A 26,555-nucleotide genomic window follows, 5' to 3' on the forward strand; every position below is an offset into this window, starting at 1 on the left:
CAGTACAGGGAGCTCCCGTCCTGCTTTTTAGCATAAGGAGGCAGTGGGATAGTTAGAAATTCAATAGGCTGTTAGGTTTTTTATTTCTATGTCTATCTTGATGTTTCACATCAGGTAGAAAAGCTTATAGCTGTCAAAGTCTTTATTAGTAACCAGTAAAAAAATAAATGAAATGTTAAAAGGAGGCTTAAATTATGAGTATTAGCCTATTTTTTATTTAGAGCTCAATTAGTTGGTCTTTTGCCCAATCCTTTTGTCTTTTGCAGAGAGCGAAATCTGGGTCTTCAGAGGACCAGCTCTCCGGGTTTCATAATCAAATGTCAGTTTCGATACAGCTGAGAAGACAGCTGGCAGCAGGGCGAGAGAAGCTGGCAGAGGGAAGAGGTGGGAGGGAATGATGGCCTCCTGTGGATCCACAGACTCAACATGCAACAATTTCCTCTGGTGGCTTTTCAATCTGGTGGTAGGTCACACCTTCAGTACAGTCAGGGTTTTCTAGCATAAAACAAACTAAAAGCCAGCCACTTAGCACCACCACAACGGCAGATTGGTTAAGAAGCTTTAAACCCTGACAATACTCCTTTATTTAATGCTAGTTACAGCTGAAAAGCCTAAAAATCTAAGGTTGGGATGACTTTCCTATTGGAAATTGCCCTGTCACATGGCAACAACATTACCAAGAAAAGCAATCGTAACATTGTAATTCAGCATGTTAAAGAACATTCTAAAGAAGCAGAGCTGAACATCTTTGTTCCTGCAAGAAAGTCCCTAATTGTGGCTACAATTTATTATGTACTAAAGTTGCAGAAGGCTCAGTTATTTAAAAAAAAGATTCATAACAAAACCAAGCACTGGGCTTCGTTATTTAGGAAGGCAAATTTCCATCATGGTGACTCAAAGACCACCAGTCACCTGTGCCTGGAGTCAACTATATAATAAAATAGTACTTAAAATAGTAAAGCCATCTTTGCCTGTGATACTAGCATCAGGCCTAGAGCAATAATTTTGAAGGCAGCAAAATTGTCTGGCTTTATCTCCTGTAGGATGAGTACGCAAAACACAATGCTATCATTCTGTCTGTGTCTGGTACGCGTTATGTGTGGGATTTTTTGTTTTTTTGTTTTTTTTATCATTTTAACACAGAAACAGCCTCAGCAAATTCAGTCTTTCAAATGACTAAACAATGGTCACTGCCCATAGCCAGTAGGATCCAGCGGGATAAATGGTCTGCAAACTTTGAAAGCAGATTTTCAAACTTTTTTGTATTTCCATTCAGTTTTTAAGGTTTTGTCATTCCAAGAGTGGGCTGCTTTTTCCAGTGTTTCACGCTGTTTGAACACTAACGATGTAAAATAAATACTGCAATAAGCCACGGAGGCCTAGATAAGCTGGCGACTTCGCTTCCTATGCCGTCTTTAGCTCTCCTAGAAGAGTCAAACAAAAAGAATCCCAGTGTTCTCAGGCTACATCAGTTCATCCTGGAGGAGAAGGTGAAGGAGATTAAATGTTCGTGCCATTCATTCTTAATACAGCCGCCAGATTTAGAAAATAAAAACACATGATGTCTTAGTTCAAAGTGCATCTCAGATAAACAAGGATAACGTTTGCTCACACAGTACTCCCATTCCTGTTCAAAGCAGTGTCTACATGGGCCATACTTATACTACAAAATCACTCGTTGTTTATCTGAAATTCAAGTTTAACTGGCCACCCCAGATTTTATCTGGCAGCTACAGCTCTTGCAAAATGAGCCTAAAATTGCAGACTTGAGGTTGATATGTTATGTCTCAGTCCCAAAGTGATATTTAACCATGTTTGATAAAGTTTAGATTGGCGATCCTTAGTTACCCAAAATGTCGGTTCATTATGTTTCCGCTATCCAGACTTCCCAAACAGCTTCGCTTCCAAGCTCCAAAACAGGCTGTCTAAGTCCCTGCTAAGCTGTTTTCTTTGCCTAAAGAACACCCTAATCTTGGATAAATACCACCAAGTACACGAGGATGTGAATTTGCATATCTGTGTGTATGCGGAAACCCAGATCTCACATCTGACAATATTTAAAATTGTCAAATGCACTTTCTACAGAAAGTATCATTTTTGAACCAACTTAAAAAATCTCTTAATCATGGCCTCACAGGTTTAGGTAGCATAACCCAAAGTCACTACAATCTTCTGGCAAGAGTAAGACCACAGTTATTCCTAAGTAAAATAACAAGTAAGGCATTCTGAAGTTTCATTTGGCAACAGAGAAGCAATCGATAATGGATCCTACTTCTTTTTTTCTGATAATAATGAAGCAGGTGTTTAAGTGAAAGGATGCTTATATAAAACTCCAATTCCTATTCAAAACAATAATATAATTGTATGCATATACTTTGGTAATACTTGATTAGCCTAATTAATAATGTTCTTTTCTTTCTTCTAGTCCTTGGTATTAATAACGTTAATACTTCAGTATTATGAAGGGCTAGAAGAGAAGAAGGCTGATTAATTCATTGCTTTAGGTTACGTGCTGGTTTGAGTGCAAGACGTGGAAGTCGTTAGTGCTGCTGGCCAGCGTTTCCTTCTTCCTCTTTGGGCATATTGTGGAATTGTACTTCCTGGTTCCTGTGGCTATGGGGTTGTGGTTATGGGGGGAGCCCATGACCAGCTCTGGCCAATAAGTAGAGAATGAAAACACTGTGTGTTGCTTCAGGACTGAAGTTTCTAATGATTAGTGCAGACACCTCCAGAGCTCTCTGTTCTCTCTGACTCAGAAAACAACATTCAAGACTGTGACTGCTAAGTTAGCTTGGGTCTTTAGTTGACCACCATGAACCAACACTTCCTGGTGACCAATGATGGGTATGTAACAGTTACAAGAAATATACTTTTGTTGGCTTAAACCACCAAGGTTGGAGTTATTGTTACCACAGCAGAGCCCAGCCTGGCCTAACTGAGGGGACATAGACAATTAATGAGGTTTTAATGTATAACCAGCCAAATGAGTCTATAAAATATTCTATGCATTATTTTAGATCCCTGAAACTTGCTGAATGTTTAAGTTTACATCATTTGCGCTTTTAATTCTCAACAAACTCTTAAGGTAGATACAAATTATTATCATCACTTTATAGACAGGAAAACTGACACAGAGCTGGTAGGTAGATGCTTAGAATCATACAGACAGAAGGAGCTGAGAAGGAATTTGAACCCATATCTATCTATGCTTTTCACCAGTTCACTACACCTCCACTCAACTCATTATCCCTGAGATCCCTTTAAAGAAAACGTACGCCCAGTAGAGGGAGCAAGTCTTGGAGGCCTGAGGGGCAGCAGGGGCTCAGGGACAAAGCCGTCTCCTGGATGTTACAGTTCTTCCCATGCATTGTTAATTCTTGACTGTGGGCTGAATTTAAAAGGCTACACAATGTTAGAAACTGTCTTTGAAACTACGTAGGGAAAACTGGATGTTGTTTAAGTCAAAATTATTTATCTATGCAAAAGATGCAGAGGAGGAGGAAAAATAAGACAATTTCAAGTCAGTCCTACCTGGAAGCCATCTACATCTCTGTCAAACATTCCAGGCAGCCTGTAAATAAGGTCAGCCCTTGTTGCCTTGTAAATGAGGCTCCACTGGTTCTCAAGAGAACCTATTCAATGCCTCCTTGCTCATTGTTTCAGAGAATTTTTCTGTAACTCCCATTATAGGTGGAATGTCAACCAGATAATGTATCCCCAAGCATTACAATGCCAAAATTTCAGATTTCCTACTGATTGTAAACTTGTCTCAAACTACTGAGGGTTTTTTTGAACACAAACTCTCTCAGAATGACATTTTTTTTTAACTTTTGAGATTTAATGCCCAGGCAAATGAGTGCTATTAGTTTACTTTGAGATTCCATCAGGTCAGTATTTAAGCTGAATGGGTTTTTTTAAATTTTTAAGTAATAAAGTGATGTTACAGACATTCCACGTTTCTCCTTAAAAATAGCTTTCATCAGCTTAATCATTTAAGGATAGGTTGGTCGTTAATTCAAAGAGAAGTTTCGGAATCTGATGTATCACAATAAATCAGTAAACCCAAATATTGAGTCAGATGACCTCAATTTCACAGACCCTGAATTTCTCAGAGCTCTGTCCCCATTTTACTCCTGGAGAGTGAAGGGGAACTTTGTAAACAAACCTAGAGGACCACCTTTGTTCCTGACCAGGAGTAACAAGTCTTCCAAAAAATCCAGACCTAAAAGGAATGGAAGTAAAACCTCTATGACCGAGCTGGAAAAATCAGGCAGAGGAAGAATGCAACACAGACCAATCAATGTGTCAGAACAATTATCTAACGAAGCCCAATTGTTAGAATCACAGTGACTGCACGCTCTTGACACACTGCACGAAGCAAACCCTTAAAGGCATGTTCAAAACTTGAAAGTCTTCCTCTCACTGAAAACAAAGTGCAATTCTCTTTGAAGTTCATTTTGGCTTTACAGCGCTCTCAATTTCAGTCAATCAGCTATACCGTCTTTCTCGCTTTTACCATTTGTACTTGCTCAGTAGTTCAGTAATATATTAAGAAAAACATACAGAATGTAGGTCTATAGTTGGAAAAAGAACCTTTGTTCTTCTAGGTGGGGGAAATGACCCAGAATTCCCTATTGTCTTTCATCTAATTCAGAGTCTAACACAGTAAGAATAAAAACTATTCTTACACAAATAAGAACCTTCCAAAATGGAAATATAGTAAACACTTCATAGTTAGGTTATTTTGCCTGAAAAGTGTTTAGGAGGTTTTTATTTCTGCAGAAAAATAAAAATGTAAATTTCACGATCAGACCTAAATTCCTTTCCAGCCTCTTAACACATCCACTGGCGCCAAGGGGAAAAGAACCTAATGCTGGTGCACCCCAGACTGAACAGTTGGGCTCCCCACGGAATTGAACCGGCAGCATAATCACAGTGCACGACGCACTGCTGAAAAGCTCTCTATATAGCCTCCTCCTTTTTGTCTTCTGCTAAAATAGCCACCAGAGGGAGGACGGAAGGAAGGTACGCAGCCTGATGCCAGCTGCTAGGGAGTGAAGATGGTAAGACTGGATCGCACTAAATCTAGTCATCCTCCGCATAGGTATGAGGTCCACGACCGGAAGCTGGTTCTGTTAGGCAAGTCAGTCATCCCCAAACAGATTGTCAGGGATTAATACTAAAAAAAACACCATCAGAAGACATTATAACATATATAATCTATTACTTTTTTAAACCAGGATGTTATTTTAATCAGTAGAAGAATAGTAATATATATATGGATTTTTAAAATTTAACAGTGGGTTTATACATTTTCTATTGTGCATTCAGAAAAGTGTGAATACAAGAAACTAACATGAGATGAATGGTTCTGGGAAAAGGTAGTAATTGTACCAAGAACAAGACTAGTCAAGGGTGGTAGTCACGTGCAATAAATAGAAAATGTGGGTGCATATTTTCCAAGATGAAGAATTACCCAAATATTCTAAAGCAGAAAGAGGAAAACTCCAGAGCTCACTGTTAATCATAATGAGATATGATAAAGCACACGTACATTTTCACTGAGATATAAGTAACCTACAGCATTATATTAGTTTCAGGGATATAACATAATGATTCAATATATATACATGTTGCAAAATGATCAGCACAATAGTTCTAGACAACATCCATCACCACACACAGTTATAAAATTTTTCGTAATGAGAACTTTTAAAGTCTACTCTCTTAGCAATTTTCAAATATGTACAGTATTATTAATTATATGCAGTCCATAATATTACAATATTATTAATTATAGTCACTATGCTGTACATTACATTCCAAGGACTGACTTATTTTATATCTGGAAGTTTGTACCTTTTGACCATCTTCACCCCTTTTGCCCATCCTCCATATTCTGTGTAATTTTCCACAAAATATTACAACATATATAACCTATTCCCTCTTATCAGTTCTCTTCCCTAGAAAAAGTGCTGTCCAATAAGACATTCCACACAACAGCAAACTGTTACTGGATTCTGCTTTGATAAGGAGTTCCTGTTGACTCTTAACTTCAAGTTTATCGTATCAATAAGCTAGAATTAGCATCAATATAGCCTGACTTTCCAGGAGACAGGTCATTAAGCGGTGCTTATCCAAGCCGAATTTTGCAAAGCCTATTGTCTAGGGAAGAGGGGAATAAACAAGCCCAAAGGAAAACTCAGCTGCTCTTGGTTCAAATAAACATACTCCTTATTCCAAATTACTTAACTTCTTTAAGGACATCCTGGCATTGCCTTCCTGCTTCCTGGACTTTTATTTTTACCTAAAGCCCTCCTCTTTTAAGCCATTCACAGTGGGTGCAAAACTGTAGCCAGCCCTCCTGACGTGCACACAAAACCTCAAATTCTGCTACCGTACTATGGTCCCTTCTCAGAGACGTGGCCAAGACCAAGAAAAAAAGGTGCTCAAGGTGCGATTTGAATCTGACCCTCCAGCAGTGAAATTTCTGACTGTAACTTGGGCTGATCAGAAAAATAAGAAAGATAGAAATATCAATGGTTACTACCAGGTCCCTTCTTCCTTGCTCATATCCCCACTCCCAAGCTGGTCAGGGTCAGATGGAAGCTCCACTCTGGCGCTCTGAATACAAACTATGTAACAAAAGAAACCAGCAATGGCAAACTCTTACAAGGACGCCCTTCAGCTTCAAAGAGGCTTGTTTTTAAGTTTATACAGGTTGTGCCCACAAGTTCTTCACAGTTGCTTTGGAGGAATGATAACCTCATAACAAACCAGTTAGGACTGTCTGGACGGATGGTGGCAAGAAATGCGGGGCAGGATCTGCGCGTTAGCTTAAGCTCCCCAAATAACCTGACTTCGCAAACAGAACCACCTCCCCACCACAGTGCACAGTAAACCTAGTAAGGTGACATTTATCCTGTGAGCAAAACTCATCCGAAATAGTTGTAGCAATTTCTGTTATTGTTCCAGTCCTTGTGGAACTTTGCTTCTCACAGTACACAGAAACATCACAGTATTATGAGTGACAACTCGGATTATTATCCAAAATTCCGACCTGGCCACCACCTTATTTCCTTCATTTGATTCTAGCATCATTCGGGCCCATCAGTGGCTTTCAATCAGGGAAGCCCAGCAGACTAACTCATAGAATTTAATAAAAATACAGATGTCTGGGACCTAAACCAGACTTCATGGATCTTTTTACTTAATTTTTTGCACATTCTTTTAGGATTACTATGTTATAGCTCAACATTTCTCATCCATAAAAATTATTTTCTCCATTTTTGTAAAATCAGATATAAATTCCCTGATTTCTTATAAAATAAGCTTATTCATGACAGTTTCAGACATTTTAATTTGAGGAGAATGACTTTATTATATTTTTGCATGTCATGTTGTACATTATTCTTATTATGAACTCTCATCAGGCGTTTCACCTTTGGAAATTATTAGTGGTAAATTAACCACAACCACTTTCAGTTTCTGACATCTCTACGTGTGTTTTCCTCGGATGCCTGCCTGAAGTTTCTACTATCAGTTTCAGTCGGATTTTGTGACTTCAACAAAGAAGAATGCTCTCAAGAGTCCCATGGTAAAGGCCCAGATACTTGAAACAACTGTCATTTCAAAGGACAGACTCTGGGGACAGGCATCTGATGACACCAATGGGCTGAGTCAGGATTTACAGGAAAGTTGTCAAGAAGCAGATGGCTTCGTGCTACTGCTAACCCAAGATCGGGCTGAATGAGATTTAATTACACAGGACTGAATGGACTGATAATGGAAATTTTACTGTGGTTATTTGTTATGAATGTTGTTTTAATGCTCTATTTACTGGATTTATAAGCAAGTCCCTTCTCTTTGTACTTCAACTATCTGTAACCCATACAATTTAGTAGATTCTTATATTGACTAATTTTATTATTTTCTATGAAATTCTTGATGCTCTGGCATCTGGAGCCTTGCTGACTTTCTGACTGGGAAGAGACCTGGCTGATTTTTAGTGATAGAAACCATAGTAAATGACTTACCCAGGAGACTGCCTTTCATACACAAACTAACCAACCCAGAACCCATGCTCAAAACCACCTTCTTTATCTGGCTCATACACTCCAGGAGGCAATACTCCTCTGCCCTACTCATCCCAGAGCCAGGTACCCGACAACTAGAGATAGCCCTATACCTCAGAGTCCACTGAAGTTCTTCAAACTAGCCAGTCCTAAACCAGCTTACCCTGCTTGCCTTCCCTGTGGAAGCCATAATAAAGGCTCCTGCTGCTGTTCCCCTCTCCCCTTTCTGTCTCCAGGCCACCCTGGTGCTTCTCGGTGTGACCCTGCCAGTATGGCCTTCCCCCACTCCTCCTGAGAACTGGTGGTAGGGATCCGTTCAGATGGCAGTCCTCTTCTGATCTGCCAGCCTCACCACAATTACAATAAAACCTACATTTTAAAACCATTCTGTTTATGTAAACTAAAGTGAATATTTTAAAAATGACATCTGAGTCTCACTGAGTTCAGAAATTCATATGGAGTAAACTTCCTTTTCATGGAATAGAGTTATTTGCATATATTCAATAATAATCTGTTTTCCTTTTTTTACCAGAGCAGAACTGGAAAAATCTGATATGCAACCTGAATGTCACATTAAGAAGGATGCTCATTGAATCAGGTGGAGCAAGCCATTTTTAAGGAACTAAAGTGGCTTTACGTATGAGCCAATGCCTACAAAGTCCTCTAGGATAATTGGCCTGGTATCTAGCTTACAGTGCTCAACCCTTACAGGTGGTAATGACCACCACTTCCTGGCAGGCCAGGGGCCTAAGGTTATTTTGGGGACCCCAAGAGGAGAATTCACCCAGATGTATAGACACTGCAGGTGAAATATGGTGGAGATACTTGAACTTGGTTTCCTTTCTCTTGGGATAGCAAATAACAGAGGCAGTAGATGGGCAATCTGAGATTCCTTATCAAAACTTCCAGAGAGAGAAATTAATTTTGTAATTATTCAATAGAATATGGCTCTAGATTTTGCAAAGCATACTTAAGAATTCATATGGTAAATTAACACTATTGCTACACCTACGTAAATAATCAGACCAAGCCCGGTGAGACTTGCCTTGTTTTGTGATCAAGACTATCTGACACTCACAGGGAGAAGGTAGGGGGCAGGGGAAGAATGCAGGGAAGAATTGTAACAGACTTTAAAATTTAGTGGATGTCCCGGCTAGCTCATCCATCAGATAACCTCTGCTTTTGTCTGTAACTAGGCTATTTTGCAAGGTTATAGAGATAGAAGTAAACCTGTAGAAATTGATGGCAATGCAGATAATTCCTCTCCACAGAAAAGCAAACAATGTCCAAGGGAAAGTAACTGATTATTACCCTATGGATATTGCAAGGTTTGCCAATTTTGTGTTCATTTTAAAATTTATTTTAGCACTCCTCGTCACACTACAAATATGTGATACTTTGCATCTCTTTTGAACTGGTTGTAAGATCTTATTGACTCCCTCTCCAATTAATGATTAAAATAAAATCTATGACATGTCTTTATTTCGTATCCATGTGGGAGTCTGATTATATCCTCCCTTAAAATGTAAGTTTTCACCACTGAATAAAGATATGCTAACATTTTATTTTTAAAAAATGATACCATTCATCTATATACCTTTCTTAGCATTATTTGCTGAATGACTACTGAGTGCTGGAGATCCACAGGTAGACAAGGACGGAATCACTGACCTCACGGAACTTACATGCTAAGTGGAGGTAACACGCACTCAAACAACATTTGTCCAGCGTTAATGACCAACATCACAAAGCTTTAAGGCAGAAAAGAAAAATACACTTAAAAATTCTCTAAAAGTAATCCTTTCTTTTTTTTTCAATTTCTTGGGGTGACATGGGTTAACAAAATTATACAGGTTTCAGATGCACCATTCCACACCACACTATCTGTACACTGTATTGTGTGTTCACCACCCCAAGTCAAGTCTCCTTCATCACCCTTCCTCCCCTCCCCTACTCCCCTCCCCACAGCAATCCTCACACTGTTGTCCGTGTCCAGGAGTTTTTTCTTTCTTTTTTCTCAAAGTAATATTTTCTAAATAAGAAATTACTGCTTATCAACCTAATATATCACCAAATGAAAAAAATTTCAGAGGGAAATCACAGGTTTTATATATAAATTAAGGTGTGAGCATCGGGAGGTCGGTAAATCACTAGACTCACAGTTGGAAGATCTGGGTACCTCGTGTTAGAAACACTGTGCTTTTATAGTAAGGACATTCTGCTCAAGTTGTTCCAAGTCTGATTAAACACATGTAATTTCTCTGATCCTTAGTTTTTTCATTCGTACAAAATAATAATACTAATTCCATGGGATTGCAGTAAAACATGATACATGCCCAGAACACAGTGAATGCTCAAATAAGTGTTTGCTGACTTTATGAATAATATTACTTATAGATGCTCAGATTTGGGTCAGTACTCAACCAATGTTAATTATCTTCCCCCCAAGAAAATAGGAAGAATGTAACATGTTTCAAATTTTTCCCTAAATACAGAAAACCTAAAATAATATTAATAAAGTTCTCTTCCTCATTCGGGAAAAAAATCTCAGTGTGTACACAGAGATGTCAGGACCACACTGGAAACCGTCCCTGCAGCGCAGGGTTCCAATGCCAGATTGTAAGTGAGGACCACACAAGCACGCGGCTGTCCGGAAATCTTCCATGTATGGACATCAGGTTGGGAATTACACGCCCCATTAGTACCTCATTACAAGTGGTGAATGTGTAATTTCTGTGAGCCCAGACTACAGGATGACAAGAAATAGGGCATTGTGAAGAGAGATGGCTGGTCATCAAAAGCCCAAATGTCACAGGTGACTCTTAGCGGGAGATTCAAGGTCAAAGCTTCCCTGAAGTCAGTCAGACTCTGCAAGCAGCCCTTGGGTATCTGTACCCTCCCTAACACCATACTCCTAATCGAACAAGTGCTGAGTATATTCAGTACTAAGGCAAGGTCTCAAGATTATCGTAACTTAAATGACATTTCACACTCATCTCTTTCTGCAATCCAACTCGATTTAAGATCATCATAACACAACTTCATGAATGCAGAAGGCATTTTATCTCATTGCAAAATTAACTGACAAAATAAGAGATCATAATGCCAAGGAAGAAATAAGATTAAAAAAATCACGGGGCAAATAAGAAAACTACAAGGTTAAATAACTGCCAAGCCAAAGTTGTTCTAACAGGAAGATCACCTGGTGCCCATCTGCTAACAGGACTGGACTTAATGTCATAATTAACTTACTACACTTAGAGTCTCCCACATTGTTTTGAATATTAACAGCTAAGTGTTAACAAAAAAGTAAAGTTAACCTTAATCGAGCATCTATGTCCCAAAGACTATACTAGGAGCATTACAGGTATAACCTCAGTGTTGGAATTATTAACCTCCCAGTAAGATTAAAGTGGATTATATTTGTGTAATCTCTTTTAAAAGCATCATAAATTATTTGAATTTTTAAGATTTAAAAAACATCACATTTTTTGCTATATCTCCAACTACAAAAATATATATATACAATGCAAATTTATTACCTAAATCAAGCGGGAAAGGTGCTCATTCATTCATTTAAATGCGTACTGACCTTGAAGAAGCAGACACCACATGCATACAACAAACAGGCACGTACACTTGAGTGTTTAGTTAGGGCTGGCAAACTGCAACCTAAGGAGAATGAACGGCTGCAGGTAAACCTGAGCGTTTCCATTTGTCAAGGAGAATCTCCAAGTTTGGTACAAGAAATCCATGCGCTAGGGAAAAATACAGTCAGATCTCCTCCTCTACTCTCCCCCACAAAGAGCTTTTCTAAATCAATGTTGAAGTCCAGTATTTAACAGTATAAATTTGAATGGGCACTGTGTTAGGCTGCCCGGAGCACTCCACTACTCCCCAATGAGAACGCCCCTCTGTTTCAGGCTGGTCGTCTGCGCAATAACAAGTCACGTTGATCACCTCCTGCAAAATAACACGCTCAAAACTTCTGCCAGAACAGTCCCCTTGCCTGAGAAGCACCTATCTTGTAAAAGGCCAGAGGAGTGGACCCATTACCTGACTTTCTCCGTGGCTCTTCCCATTCTCTGCTTTGAAGATGGACTTGGGTTTCCTGGACTTGAAGTTGCCCATGCTGGGTCGCAGCACGCCGTCCACCAGCACGGTCCGCTCTACATGCTGGGGCTCCCGGGACGGCTCCGGCTCCTCTAGAAGAGCTCCGGCGTCGGGGTAATTTTCTTTGTTGTCTTCATCTCTAAAACAAGAAAGACCCAATTTAGAAAGCACCACAAAAAGTAATGAATTGCTGCGGGAAAGAGGGACTGGCCATACTCATTGCTGCTCTATTTATACGGACCTAGCAACAACATTTTCAGTGTCCACTGAGCCAGTTTCAGAGGAACCAGGACTTGAGAAATGCGGATTTCACTCTTTAGATTGCTCCTCATTCCCTTCCAATCCTTGTTAATGAATACATACTTTTTATAGTTGTGAGGCTGTACATACAATCATATTTTTTAGTTTTTCACTTTAAGATGCTTTCATGCATATCATATTTTAAATCATATTTTAATAATAATGTATTCAGGTTAGACAATGTCTTCCCACCTTCATAGACTGAGACTCTAAAACCCAGAGATTAAATAAAGTGCTGAATAGAAGGGCTAATTCCCCCAGACCTGAGTGGTCAGGGAGGTCTCCAGGCTCTCATGCGTGTGTCCTTGGTTCAGGTATGGTGCCTTCTCTGCACTGACAAGCCCATAATCACCTCTCTACAACTATCAGACACATTCCAAAGGTAAATGGGGTCTATTTTAATAGGATACATAATACCCCAATTAAATATAAGACAAGGGTCAAATTTTTCCCAACCGAGCCATCTGAACAGTGTCCTCAATGCAAAGTCAACGATCCCATTCTCTGGGTTCTCTCAGCGTGCACTTGCTGGAGAAGATGGAATGGGCTAGCGTTGCCTGCATACATTCAGTGCTGGGATGGTGTTTTTAATTCTCACTCACCAATCAAATTCAATATAATATCACCCTGCCATTTCAGTTTCCTCAAAAATAGTGACAAAATAAAACTCTTAGTGAAGTTACTTAGCTCTCTTAGATGTAGATGCATTTTGTTTTCTTATTTTGCTAAGAATCCAGCAAACACCACAGACCAAACCAAATGGGGCGTTTCTTTATATGATCAACATCATCACCCTTAACCCACTGGCAATCATGGGGCACTAGATTAGGAGTGGCCACTTGCCCCAGCTGGTGTTTTGCCCTCCTGCTTCCTGACCAGAAGCACCTACATAAGAGATTTTGGCAAGGTCAGGAAGCAATTCCTCATGACTCAAGGACACATAAAGCCGAGAGACAAGACCAACAAAGGAAGGGTTTCTATGTCCACTACTCAAAATGTCTTTTTGCAAATAAGAGGCATTCAATTCACTAAACTGATATGGGGAGGATGAGCTCCAGTTAGTATCTGGGAAGAGATCAAAGCAGACATCGGTATAGGAGGTCTGGAGCAGGACCAGGATACAGGTGGGCAAGGTGTGGAACTACAACTATGAGGAGAGTTAAGCTTAAGCCTCAGGTTGAGACAGCATAGTGAGAAGCTAGGAAAATTCTTGGCAAGTGGAACAGGGAAACTGAGACAGATAGCTGAACACAATGGCTGAGCAATTTACACCCAGATACAAAAAAAGGTCGCCTCCCTAAAGATAACATCTAGGCCTCAGTGGTGTTTCAGCTCCAGGCCCAGAAAAGCAGCAAAACCAGGCGGGGGTGCTCAGAACCAACTGCAATGACTAAAGACCCCTGCCCTGTCACTGACCAATCAGAAGAGACCATGACCCTGAAAGGGCACACCTGGAGAACTGATGAATATTCTACTGAAACCCTCCCCTGAGACCTCCCGTAAGATTCCCACCTGAGGGGGGTGGGTAGGGAGAGGGAGAGGTAAAAACCTCAAGACAAAGGAACCAGCTTGCTAGCTCTCACTCTCCCCTCTGGGGAGCAATCCCTGACATTCCGTTTCCCTTCATCCCCCCTCCCCCACTTCCTTCTCCGCACGTACTTATCTCTGAAACTCTGAGGCAATGGGCTGGCAGCTTGTCCCAGGCTAATCCTCTGAACCTGTCCCCAAAGCCCACTTTTGCCTGACTTCCCAGTGATCTAAGGCAGCCCAGCCAAGGCTTTCCTGTTGCTTCCTCTATGCTAAGCCCTTCCTCATTTCACTGTCCCCAGCTTTAATAAATGGGTCCTCATAGTCACCTGGACTCATGCTGTGAAATCTTTCCTTCCTGAAGTCAAGAACCCACACACTGCAGCTGGCCCTAGGCAGACCTGCTCAGGGTCAGGCCCCTGTCCAGTAATAAGGTCAAATTTAGTGTTATCTGTTAAAGGAGAACCAAATAAATGAAATATTTTTTCAATATTAGTAACTGAAAAAAAAATCAATGCCAGTGACACTGGCTAATATTTTCTCTTAAGTCCATTTGCAACTAAACCATGACTTGGGACTACACTAGTTATCTGAAAGGCATTTTTCTCTGAGGGACAGCAGACTGCATGACCCTAATGTGTGCTACTTTGGCATGCTGATCATTTCGAACTGCAGACAATGAAGGCCCAACAAGAGATTCAAGAAGAGCTTTTTACCTTTCCCTTAACTGCCTAAAAGAACTTATATTGAGGGCCTGTAGCAGGAGAGCAAATCCCAACGATAACTTTTTATACCAGAGCCTTATCTGCATGGCCTGGCACAGATGTGTTTACTACAGAACTGCTCTTCTCATCTGCCTGGGGACTGTCTTCCTCCCCTTTTTGACCCCCGAACCCTGCCCTTCTCCTTAGCTCAGGAGAGAATACAAGCCTCAATTACCTGACCGCCTAAGAGTCTCCTATCTTTGAGGTTCCCATATGCACAAAATTAAATTTGTTCTTCTCCTGTTAATCTGCCATATGTCAATTCAAATATTAGACCAGCCAAGAACCGTAGAAGAAAAGAAGGGAAAATGCTTCTCCCGACATCTCGCTAAAAACAAATAATACTCATCCTCGCACTCTATGTTCCCAGGTGAGAGGCCAAGGAAGGACGGCTGCCTTGACGGTAACCTAATGTTCCTCATTCAAGGAGGATTCTAGAACACCTGAGGATAAGAAAAAAGTGACTTTTCAAATTTAAAATGACTTTTGATAGATTCATTCCTAAAATAATACCTGAGACTTTGTTTTTGTATTGTATTTTCAAGGTGCCCAAAATTCATTCATCTCATTTACCTCCTTGACTTGAAAAGCAAAAAAGGTGGGTGAGGGAAGCAAAAAGCTTCTTTCTCTCATTACATAAATATAAAACCTAAATACGAAAGTCATCTTTAGATATATATTTCCAACCTATTAATGGTTTCTCAGAATCCACAGAACAGAAAAGTACAGGTTACATAATTTACACCACTAATTAATGGGATCACTCATAACTGAGAATGATCATGATGTTCTGAGTCCGGAGGATGCCCCCACTCATCAGTTATGGAGCCCGGGCCACACCACTTCTTTGACCCCTGTGCAAAGAAGGATGTCTCTCTACCCTGCAGAGATAATACAGTCTCTGAAATGCCTACCATTGAAACCTGGTTTGAGGCCACAGCCCAATAAATGGGAGCTATTGTTACTCTCACAAGGACTTATGCAAGTAATTATTTGCAAAGAAAAAACTGAGGCCTCTTTTTAGTCTTCCCATACCTCCAGGATAAATTCCGAACTCCTTAGCAAGGTACACAAACCCTTTTAAATGGGTCTTTGTTTATCTCTGGAGCTTCATTTCCTACCATTCCTGGCCTCCTCACTCCCACCCAGCTCTACGGATTCCTGCCATCCTAAACTGCTTGCTGTTCCTTTAACTTGAACAATTTTTCTACCTTCTGTTGGCTTTCTAGTAAGTTGTTTCCTCTGCTTGATGGCATTATCTTTTTCTTGGCCTTATGTCCCACAAAAAAAAATAAGTCATTTGCCATGTGTAATTTTCTTCAAGAATCCATCCTAGAAATATTTCTGGGCTACTCAGTCTTTTTAAGTGAATCCTCTGTTTACCTTTTGTAAAAGAGTATTTAATGCACTGTAGCATCATCATCTATTATTTTTGCCTACCTCCTCCAGTGACTTGTCTTTCCCTACCCCAAAGCCTGACAATGCATGTTATCCCACAAGTGGACTTCAGAGTCAGACAAATTCCAAATTCTGCCTTGTAGTAGCTATGTTATCTCGGATGTGCGGTAATCCTTCCGAGCCTCAGTTTCTCCATCCACAGTGTGAGGAGGGAAATACCAGCCTCCTTTCACTTGTTTTGATTACATAATAAAATGTATGTGAAAGTGCTGGAAACAAAGTGAATGTGAAGAAATAGTTAAGCATGAAGGTTTTGCTATCATACCATGAACCACTTTGACGACCAAGACCATACCCCAGACACTCAGTGACTTCTTTGGTGACTAAATCTAGAACCCCTTCCTTAAGGTTTATGATGGGAATACTGAGATGGGCGAATCCATGTTTAATCCAATAGTCATTAATTGAGCATTCCCCATATGAAAGGCACTGTCCTGAATGCTAAGGTCGGACTCCAGGGAGGTGGGGATGGGGTATCCAAAAGTGGACAAGATAAAACTTCCTTTAAGAGCTGATAATTAGAAAAAGTGAGACACAAAAACAAATGATTAGAATTCAAAAAGACACCATAGACCCCAGACCTAGATGGTTTCTGTCCTTCATAATTACGAACTAAGCAATGGTGGGTCATACCTGAGACTGGAGCAATCTGGCTGGTCGTCATGTACAGAGATGACGATGTCTTCCTCACTCCTGTGAGAAGAAGCAAAACCATATCAGAAACAACTGTGTGCTGCGGCAGAAGCAGCTATAACCCAGAACTATAGATCAGCACAGTCTACTACAGAATAGAGTCGTACTCACCGCTCTCTCCCAAACCAGCTGATTCCCAACACGCCTACCAGGTAATGATGATATTAGTGATATCATTTCATGTGAGCTTAAAAGCTCAGAACCAGAGGCAAGCTCTTTTTCCCCTCTACTTCTGTGTTTCACCTAAGCTAACAAGATCTTAGCAAGGACCTAAGTGTTCACAGCACTTGAGGGGACACCTGAGACCAAGATTTGTGGCTCAAAAGAGACTCCACTACACACCTCTTGGCATTTCCTCTGTTCAGGCAGCCCCAAAACACACCAGCTCCCATTAGGCTTACTCCATTGTCCTCCATACTTTTTTGACCCCCTTTCTTTTTTACAAAACTTCTGTAATAATCTCGTGGAAGTACTGAAAAATCTACAGTGCTCCACACAATCCAAGGGAACCAGGAGTAGAAACATTCTGTCGCTCTAGTGTAGGACGGAGTCTCTGTGTGCCTGTTCTCAGCCGCCCACTCCCCCACCTCATTCCATCACTCTCCAGCTGAAAATGCTATTTTCTTTTCTTTTTTAAAATATATTTTATTGATTAGGCTATTACAGTTGTTCCAATTTTTCCCCCTTAGCCCCCTATCCACCTAGTACCCCCCATTCCCTCCAGCACTCCTCCCCTTAGTTCATGTCCATGGTCATGCATATAAGTTCTTTGGCTTCTCCATTTTCTGTACTGTTCTTAACATCTCCCTGTCTATTCTGTACCTACCAATTTGTACCTCTGAATCCCTGCACCTTTCCCCCGATTTTACCCCCTTCCCCCTCCCAACTGATAACCCCCAAAATGATCTCCATATCTATGACTCTGTTTGTGTTCTACTTGTTTGCTTAGTTTGTTTTTTACATTCAATTGTTGATAGTTGTGAATTTATTGCCTCTTTAGATAAAGAGAGAATAAAAGATTCTCTCTTTATCTTTAACCTTTGGCATTTTAATTATGATGTGTCTTGGTGTGGTCCTCTTTGTGTTCATCTTGTTTGGGATTCTCTGTGCTTCCTGGACTTGCATGTCATTTCCTTTACCACATTAGGGGGGTTTTCTTTCATTATGTTTTCAAATAAGTTTTCAATTTCTTGCTCTTTCTCTTCTCCTTACAGCACACCCATGATTCAAATATTGGTGCATTTGAGGTTGTTTCAGAGGCTCCTTAGCCTATCCTTGTTTTTGGGGGGTTATTTTTTCCTCTTGCTGTTCTGAAGGAATGTTTTCTTTCTTCCTTATGTTCCAAATCATTGATTTCATTCTTGGCTTCATCCACTTCACTGTTGGTTCCCTGTAAATCTTTCTTTATTTCACTTAGTGTAAACTTCATTTCTGCCTTGGTCTTTTTTATGCTGTTGAAGTACCCAATGAGTTCCCTGAGCATCCTAATAACCAGTGTTTTGAACTCTGCATCTGATAAATTGCTTATCTCTGATTTGCTTAGTTCTTTCTCTGGAGATTTGTTCTGTTCTTTCATTTGGGCCATATTTCTTTGTCTCCTCATTTTGGAACCCTCTCTGTGTTTGTTTCTATGTATTGGGTAGAGCTACTTTGATTCCCTGTCTTAGTAGCATGGCCTATTGTAGAAAGGCACACCAGTAAGTTGGATGGGGTGGAGCCCTAGGTAATCACCAGGGCAGGGCAACCAGTGTGAACCAGGTGGATGGAGTCTCCAATGTGGTGCTGCCGCTCTGTGGCTCTGTGTGGGGGAGGGCTCAGAAAGGGGACAATGCAGCTGCCTGGCCTCTGGAGTTTTATCCAGGAAGAGGCTGTCCCCCAGCATTTGTCCTGATGTCAGACACCAGTTTCTGCCTGTATGCCACTGGTACCCTTCTAGCTGCGTGGTCTGTTCTGGGGTTGAGATCCCTTGCCCCCAAGGTATCCCTCCCAATTTTTATCTGCCACAGGTGGGTGTGGGACTGCCTGTTCCACATCTCCACACCTCCATGTCTCTGCCCCTCCGACCCGTCTGGATGAATGTGACTTCTTTAATTGCTTGGTTGTCAGACTTCCATATGGCTCGATTTTCTGATGATTTTGGGTGATAGTTGTTTTTTAGTTTAGTTGTAATTTTTGCTGTGGTTGTGTGAGGAGGCGAGCCGTGTTTACCTATGTCTCCATCTTGCCCAAAAATGCTTTTTCATCTTCAGCTCTCACTTATCCTTCACTGCCCGAGTCAGGTGTCACAAGCTCTGCGACCTTTCCTAGCCAAGTTCATCCACATGCCACATTCCTACTTTAACTTTAATGTGTAAATGTTTACTCTTCGCTAAGAGGTTTTGGTAACCAACTCTATCTTGCCTCATACTGGTGTGTAATTACATTGCATCTCTGAGATCTTTTTAATTAGTTAATTCCATGAGAAGAAATAAGCATAATTTCTTTTTCTAGATAGGCTGCCACAGTGCTGACAGTGCTGCCCCAGAATAGACGCTCAATGAGTGCTTGGATCAAGTCATTGACGCTGGCACATTAGCCAGTCTGGTCCATGAAGTAACTTGGCAAGCACTTATTGAGCATGTTTTGACTTCCAGGTACTGCATTAAGCACTGGAGCTGCGCTTCTCAAACTCTGTAGAACTTAGGGCCAGTCTGTTTTCTATTTCCAATCCACTGTGGATAGATACTTTCAAAACTGTCACGGGAGTGTCAAATTCCTGCAAATGCTCACTCCCTGTCTCTATACTGTTCTTGTCTCAGACAAGTCACAAACAATTTGGGGACCCACACTTTGAGTAGCGCTACTTCTAAAGGACACAAAGTTGAAAAAGATCTGGGCCCTGCTGGAGAGATTCACAATATAATCAGTAAACAAAAATAAGTAAATACCTATGTCCATAAATATAACTATAATATAGTGTTTATACTATGTGAAATAATTTTAAAGTTTTAAATATCCCTTACCAGCAGTGGTTTATAATTCACCCATAGAACGAATTGATAAAAGTTCCATCCTCTTCCCTTATAATCTCTTTTGTTATAGTTTTGTACAGAATTAAACAAAGGCCACCTACAGACTCTATGCCTCTCTACCTGATGAAATATTTGCTCACACTGGCAGTTAAACAAAATTGAGAGACTTAACAAAATGTTCTTCTTAATGAAATCAACTAAATGTCCTCGCTTCCTTGTGTTTGGGCATCGGTAACCCACTCTGTCCATCTCATGGAAAACAACAGTTAAGTTCCTAAGTATTGCCTCGTTCTCTTCCATTTGGGGCGTTCACTTAGATCATCTGATCTTTGCAATCTGAACAAAAACGTTTCCCAATAAAAGTTACCTAGATAAGCAGAAAAATCAATGAAGAACAGAAATCTAGAATTGTTGCTTCCAAAGAATTAGGGTTCGACCAGAGGTTCACCCCTAGAGCCCAACAATACCTATTGTTTGGGAATTTGGCAAGGACTTGTTTTTCTCCCTGTCATTAGATGTGTTAACCTTTCTTCTCAAAGTGCAACTAGTTAAAAATGGAAACTCAGCATCAGAACTTAGAAAGTTGCAGATGCTTTCTGAAGTACGAGGCCAGCCCTAACTAGCTGATCCAACTTTAAGGCCTACTGAACAACTCCAGCTGCCACACAAAGAAACACAATTCCTCACTCACAGATACAGCAATGAAACAGACCTTCCTGCCGCTTACCTGGCACACATGCACAAGCTCCTTTAGTGCAGCTGGGTTTTCCTTCTTTGGTGAAGACTGTGAAGTTCTACCCAATTAACATCTTTCTGATTGTTCTATCAATTCCTTGCCCAGCAGCCCCTGCAATGTATATACTGGCCCAATCATAAAACTGGACTCCACAGTGGGAACCCATTTTCAAATATCCCCACTCCTGGAAGAAAATCAGTTCTGACCAAGTGCCTAACTGCTCTTGGGTACGGCATTCTCTTCTAGATTAGAGCCCAATACAGAAATGTAAAGATGAATCCCTTTAATGATCTTCTTCCAAAACTGGGTATCTTCTAGCATAATGTTTTTCAAACCGTAAGTTGTGACCTATTATTGGGTCTTCAAATAATATAGCAGCTACCAGCATTTTGTTGTTAGATAAACATAATAGAAAATGTCAATATAGTAAGAGTTCACTGTTTTTACACAAAACTTGTTTGAATAAATCATGTCTATATGTGGGCTCTTGATTGCATTATAAAATGTTTTCTTACTGTTGTTCGTAGCAAAAAAAAAAAAAATGTGAGCAGTACCTCTATTAAATGACTTCCTTTGAAGTTCTCATCAACTAGATTATAAGTCCCAGAGTTTTTAACTGTGGTTGCCTAGACAATATGTGGGTAATTTGTCCTTTCAATTATGTCTTTGTGAAATGCTCAGGGTTGCCAGCTTTTTCTCGGCTCAGACTTTTGCTCCCTCTATGAATCACAAACAAGAGGAAATACATGGTACTTCAAAGCTCATCTTCTCTTTCACATTATCTCACTAAAGCCTGACAATGAAGTGGAAATTTCCTTGGCAAAAGAGGCTAAGGAAGCGCCCGGGATTCCAAGGTGTACAGCAGTGACTTTGCTCGACCACACTAAGCCCACCCAATCGTCTCTCCAGTGTCGTTCCCGGAGGTCCACAGGAGAGGGAGGAAAACTTGTTACTGAGAATGATGGTGGTGACAGAAGTGCCCGTGAAAGGTTCTCTTGTTTGACTTGTAGTAAGTAAGAAGAGGGGTCTCAGGTTGGTTATTAGATAAAATGCAGTTGTGACAGGAAGAGGACTGCCATTCACCCTGGCACCGTGTTCCCTGAGAGCAAAGTTGCAGAGAGGCAGCCTGAAACCCTGTGGGAGGTCTCACAGTGTGACCCCAGAACCATGTGCATCAGCACGACCTGGAGTGTGTGACTGAAACATCAGGCTCTGGCCCCGCCCCCACTCCAACCCCACTAGAACAACTCTCTGAGGGTAGGGCCCAGGAATGTGAATTTTAAAACCAGTTGCCCTTCCCTTCATGTAACTACTATGCTCCAAAAAAGTTTAACATTGACCTAAAGGTTTACAATACTCAGACCAGCCCTGGGCTGACGCCAATATAATTGCCCACTCTAGGTTTCCACTTTGGGATAAAGTCTTGGAAGCTGGATTTTTTGCAAACCCCAATCCCCTTCCCCAGTTGATAGTGAGGATCAGTTGGTTTTGAAGAGCATTGTTTCAGAAGATAACTAATTCATTGATAACTAAATGAGAATTCACGGTTGGCCAGACTTCATTTCAAATAGCAGGATTGCCCTGGCTGCTGTGGCTCAGTGACCTGAGTGTCAGCCTGCAATGTGAAAGGTTGCCGGATAGATTCCCAGTCAGGGCACAGGCCTGGGTTGTGGGCCCAGTCCCCAGTCGGGGGCGTGCAAGAGGCAACCCATCAATGTTTCGTATGTTGATGTTTCTCTCCTTCTCTTTCTTCCTCCCTTCCCTTCTCTCTAAAATAAATAAATAAATTTTTAAAAATCAAGTAGCAGGTTTGCCAGGACAGCATAGGAAATGACCATGGAAAAATGATAGAGGAAAGAGCACTGCAGATGCAGAAGGGAAAGGCCAAGGCCATTCTGATCTTGGAAAATTGGGTAGAAAAAGAAACTGAATTGGTCCAGAGCTGCACAGACAGTGCCAGGCTTGGGAGAAACTGGGAAGAGAATAAAATCTGTCCTCAAGTCCCTCCTAATTCCCCTTCCATTTGACCCTTAGAAGACCCCCAACTGGCCAAGTGGAACCCTGTTAGGTTAGACAGACTGTCTGATGACATAATTTATATTAAAGCAATAATGACAACTTGAATCCACCTCCCTGGGGCACAGACTTTTTAATTTCCACTTTAGTAAGAGTCATCACCAGAGGCCTTAATCCAAAAGAAGTCATCTCTAGGTGGAATTTCAGGCACTAAAGAAAATAAATTAGTGTGAGTAGGAAGAAGTAGAAGTGTACAAGAGGAAGAGAAAATTCTCTTGTATCCAAAACATAAGAAAGGCAAGCACCTCCTCTATGTATGCCAAGTCCACACCCCAGCATTTACTGAGCACCTACTACGTCTATGTCTCAGGATAGTGTATCCTGGTCCTGTTGGCCTTGGGATCTCCCCAGAGAGCCGGGGAAAATGGTTCATAGTACTGAAAGGAGGAGAAAATGTTATATTAAACAATGACTAGTTTTAAACAATCCTATTCTGTGCTGTACTACACCTATGAAGCTTTCGGTACATTTCAAATACGCTCCTTAGATTTTTAGATTAGCCAGATGGCATTCCAATTGTCACTCAGTGCCTTTTAAAATAAATCACTGTCACTTCTCTGAAAACAACAACAGAATCTTATGCAATCAGAATTCCTTGGGGAGTGGCCAACAACAAGGTACCAGACCTTCCCCAGCATTTAACTATAAAACCTTTACCTCCCGCCCCCCCAAAAATTGTCCATGTGAAATATGGAGCTAATTGTCTCCATTTTAAAGCTGTTAGTCCTGGAGCTGACCCTGGGGATCTGGGCACACCAGGTGCACAAGAAGCAGGCCCAGAAAGCACTTGGTCCTTATAAACACAGCCAAAGGAAGAGTAGTACCTGTGCACCTGTGCACCTGAACCAGGAAGTCTCACCTCATTTCGGGCCAGCAGACTCTGGCAGGCATCTTCCCCTACTTTCAGGCTTTTAGCAAATGCAATGTGGCACACAGTTACCAAGCCATCTCATTACCAACATATAGGTCCCATGAGTATTTTATATTGCAGCTTCTAAATAAACTCAACCCTGTTGTTGTTTTAAGTAACCCTACTTGAGCCCAGAGCTCAACACTGAGAGAGAATCAATGCCAGAGAAACAAAAGAACGTGGAAAACAAGAGGGCCTCCAGAGTCCTGTAGGATTTGGCCCCTCATCACCAAGTTACTGCGACAATGGGAAGACTTGAAACTCACAAAATACCTAGTCCCATATTTACTTGCCTGTTAGGAAACTTTAGCAAACAGCTCATAAGTTACCGGGCTTTATTAAACGTGCAGTATTTTCTTATTGTAGTTGGTTATAACACCTTATACACCCTTTTTCCTAAAAAACTGTCTACAGTGATTTCTACCAAAAGGTCCCAGAAGTAAATACCATGAGTTAGCCTAGAGAAAAAATGGTTAAATAAAGTCTAGACAGTTCCTGCATATATGTATTTATGTAAATTATATATAAATTACGTGCACTTTTAGCACAATATACTATCAATTTTAACATATATGTATAGTATAATATTAGAAAAACATATTAATGAAGAGATGACAAAAATTTACATCATGAACTATAAATAGCTAATAAAAAAATACTGTGCCCGCTAGCCTGGAGTAAAATATTACACTCCTTCATTCTATGTTTAAATGGTGTTAGCCGCCCCAATCAACACTTTAACCATAGGATGAGATGACTCATTCCTCTTATAGCCAGATCTTTGAAGCCAGAAGGCAAAAATGACAAAAGGGCATGCAAGAAAAGTTTACTCTGCTGTGTCTTAAAAATCTGTGGACAAGAGAGGGTGAGGATAAGTTTAGTCTGTTTATCACATGCTGGAATTCAACTCAAGTCAGCTCACAGCCATCTCCTGTTTGTTGTCAACGTATACAACGCACTCCATGAAAACTGACACCAATGTTGGCAAAATACAGCAGAGCTTCCTTTATGAGATGTATGACATGTCAAATGGGTTTTTTTAAATCTGAGCTCCAAGAACACATATCTATCTTACCGCAGTGAGCTCTAGCAAGCTATCAGCCTCTTTTAATATCTCTTGAGCTGCTGCTAAAAGGCTAATTTGAACCTGTGAAGATTTCTGGGCCCCATCAGTCAGCACCTCCCCAGCCCCAGATTACAGGAGACAATGCATCTAATATGAAGAGTGGCTGGGGACAGTAGAGAGTGCGTTCGTGATAGTTGCTTCCAGAGAAAGGCATGCAAGTCTTATTTTAATGGCAGGAATCACTTACTCTGTTACAGCGGTGCTGCTGAAGGAATTATCCTGAAGGCTGAAACAGAAACAAGAAAACATCAGCCACGTCGGGCGGGGGAGCCGCCTCCCTGATCGCTCTCCGGGAGTTAGAGCACACACACAAACATGGCATTGCAAGGCAAATCTCAGGGCTCGCCCGGCACGCTCGCTCTACCTTGGGCTGCTGTCTGCACATGCTCGTAACGACACCCCCAGCAGGGGCCCAGGCGCTGGGCAAACCACAAAGCCCGGCAGCCCCGAGGCTGAAAGGACAGATCTGGGCGGGGCGGGGTGCGCAGCGGAGCAGGGACCTGGGAGCACCTGGAGAGTTACCGCAGGACCCCAACCTTACCAGCCCCGAGCGGCGTTTAATCCAGGCCTCTCCGTGCCAGCCACCCCCGGGGCTGGCAATAGGAAAGCCCGACTGTTTCTGCCTAGGTGCTGAAATCCCCGGGGGACTTGCTTTCTTGCAGACGTCTCCTACCAGTTTCACAGAGCTACCCCCTCTAGAGATGGAAGCTCGCAGAGCTTCTTCCTACGTTCAGAAAAACCCGGGAGGGAACCAGAAGGGAGAGGGGACATGGCTGCTGTTTTGGTTTTATTTCATTTTTTTTAATTTGTGTGTTGTTGTATACGGGCTCGCAGCGTCACCCCCAATCTGACTGCGCTCTGTTATTTCAGTCCCTCAGAGGAAGCGCCAGGCCCCGGGACAACAGAGCTGTGAATGAACCCACGCAGGGCGAGTAGCGAATTTATTCCAGGCATTAGCTGGTGACTGAGGGGGCCTGTGTAAGAGGTGGGGCTTCCCACGCCCAGGCAGCCCGCCTGAGCTCCGCTTCCAAGCACCTTTACAAAGAATGAGAAAGAGCATCCACAAATGCTATCCCCTTTAAATGAAAGCAGTCCTGTGGGGGGAAGGGAAGGCTGTCAGTCCCTACTTGCTTCATCCTGGAGATGTTTGTCCTGCCCTCTTTCCATTGTTCACTTCTCCTGTCAGCTTGACCTTGATAAGGAATGAACAGTCATCTGTGAAAGATGCTTATTTTAAATTTTGAATTAAGAAGACCCATTCTTCCACTTTTTAATTTCTCCACCACTCTCAGGAGCAGCTCAGATGGTGGTTTTTGGTCCAAACTATATAAGCAGATGAGTTTTAATTTATAATTTAGAAAACTCAAATTTTTATTTGCAGGTAATTAGAAACATTACCCAAAACTTGGTAATAAGGGGGAAAGCACAACTTTTCAGTGTCCCACTGAGACACTGTTTCAGAGGCCCACCCCAAGGACCACTTAATTCTCTCAGAAAATGTACTTTTGCTTGACTTTGCTATTCATTAGCGGTTGGATCCCAGACACTGTAGAGTTACATGCTCACTTGTACTTTTTGTCCAATCTGTAGGGAGGAAAACATAACCTCGACAGTATAGTTTTATTGCCTTGTACAACTTTGACCTATTTTGCATGTAACCTAACAATCTGATACTAACATTCTTTCCAAATGCTTATAAGTATTCAGACCCTCAGAATGTTCTTGGGACCAAGAGCATCACCATCTTATATGTTGGCTCATGAATA

The 26,555-nt window shown here is 41.4% G+C and overlaps 1 protein-coding gene across 4 annotated transcripts in view; it reads right to left on the reverse strand.

The window, feature by feature from the left end:
* Window positions 1-25,468, reverse strand: part of FAM13C (family with sequence similarity 13 member C) — a 124,579-nt gene extending 99,111 nt beyond the window's left edge. The window contains exons 1-4 of one of the 4 annotated variants that reach the window (XM_024561270.4): window positions 25,154-25,468; window positions 24,977-25,015; window positions 16,871-16,930; window positions 12,132-12,327 (exon numbers count right to left, since the gene is read on the reverse strand). In XM_024561270.4, the coding sequence (XP_024417038.2) occupies window positions 12,132-12,206 (75 nt within the window). In that variant the 5' untranslated portion in view covers window positions 12,207-12,327; window positions 16,871-16,930; window positions 24,977-25,015; window positions 25,154-25,468. Of the gene's footprint in view, window positions 1-12,131; window positions 12,328-16,870; window positions 16,931-24,976; window positions 25,127-25,153 lie in introns of those variants that run through there. The other 3 variants (XM_045196034.3, XM_024561268.3, XM_053922136.1) reach the window with 3 other exon arrangements.
* Between the last annotated feature and the right edge of the window lie 1,087 nt (window positions 25,469-26,555).

The sequence above is a fragment of the Desmodus rotundus genome, chromosome 4, assembly GCF_022682495.2.
Source record: "Desmodus rotundus isolate HL8 chromosome 4, HLdesRot8A.1, whole genome shotgun sequence".
Lineage (NCBI taxonomy): Eukaryota > Metazoa > Chordata > Mammalia > Chiroptera > Phyllostomidae > Desmodus > Desmodus rotundus.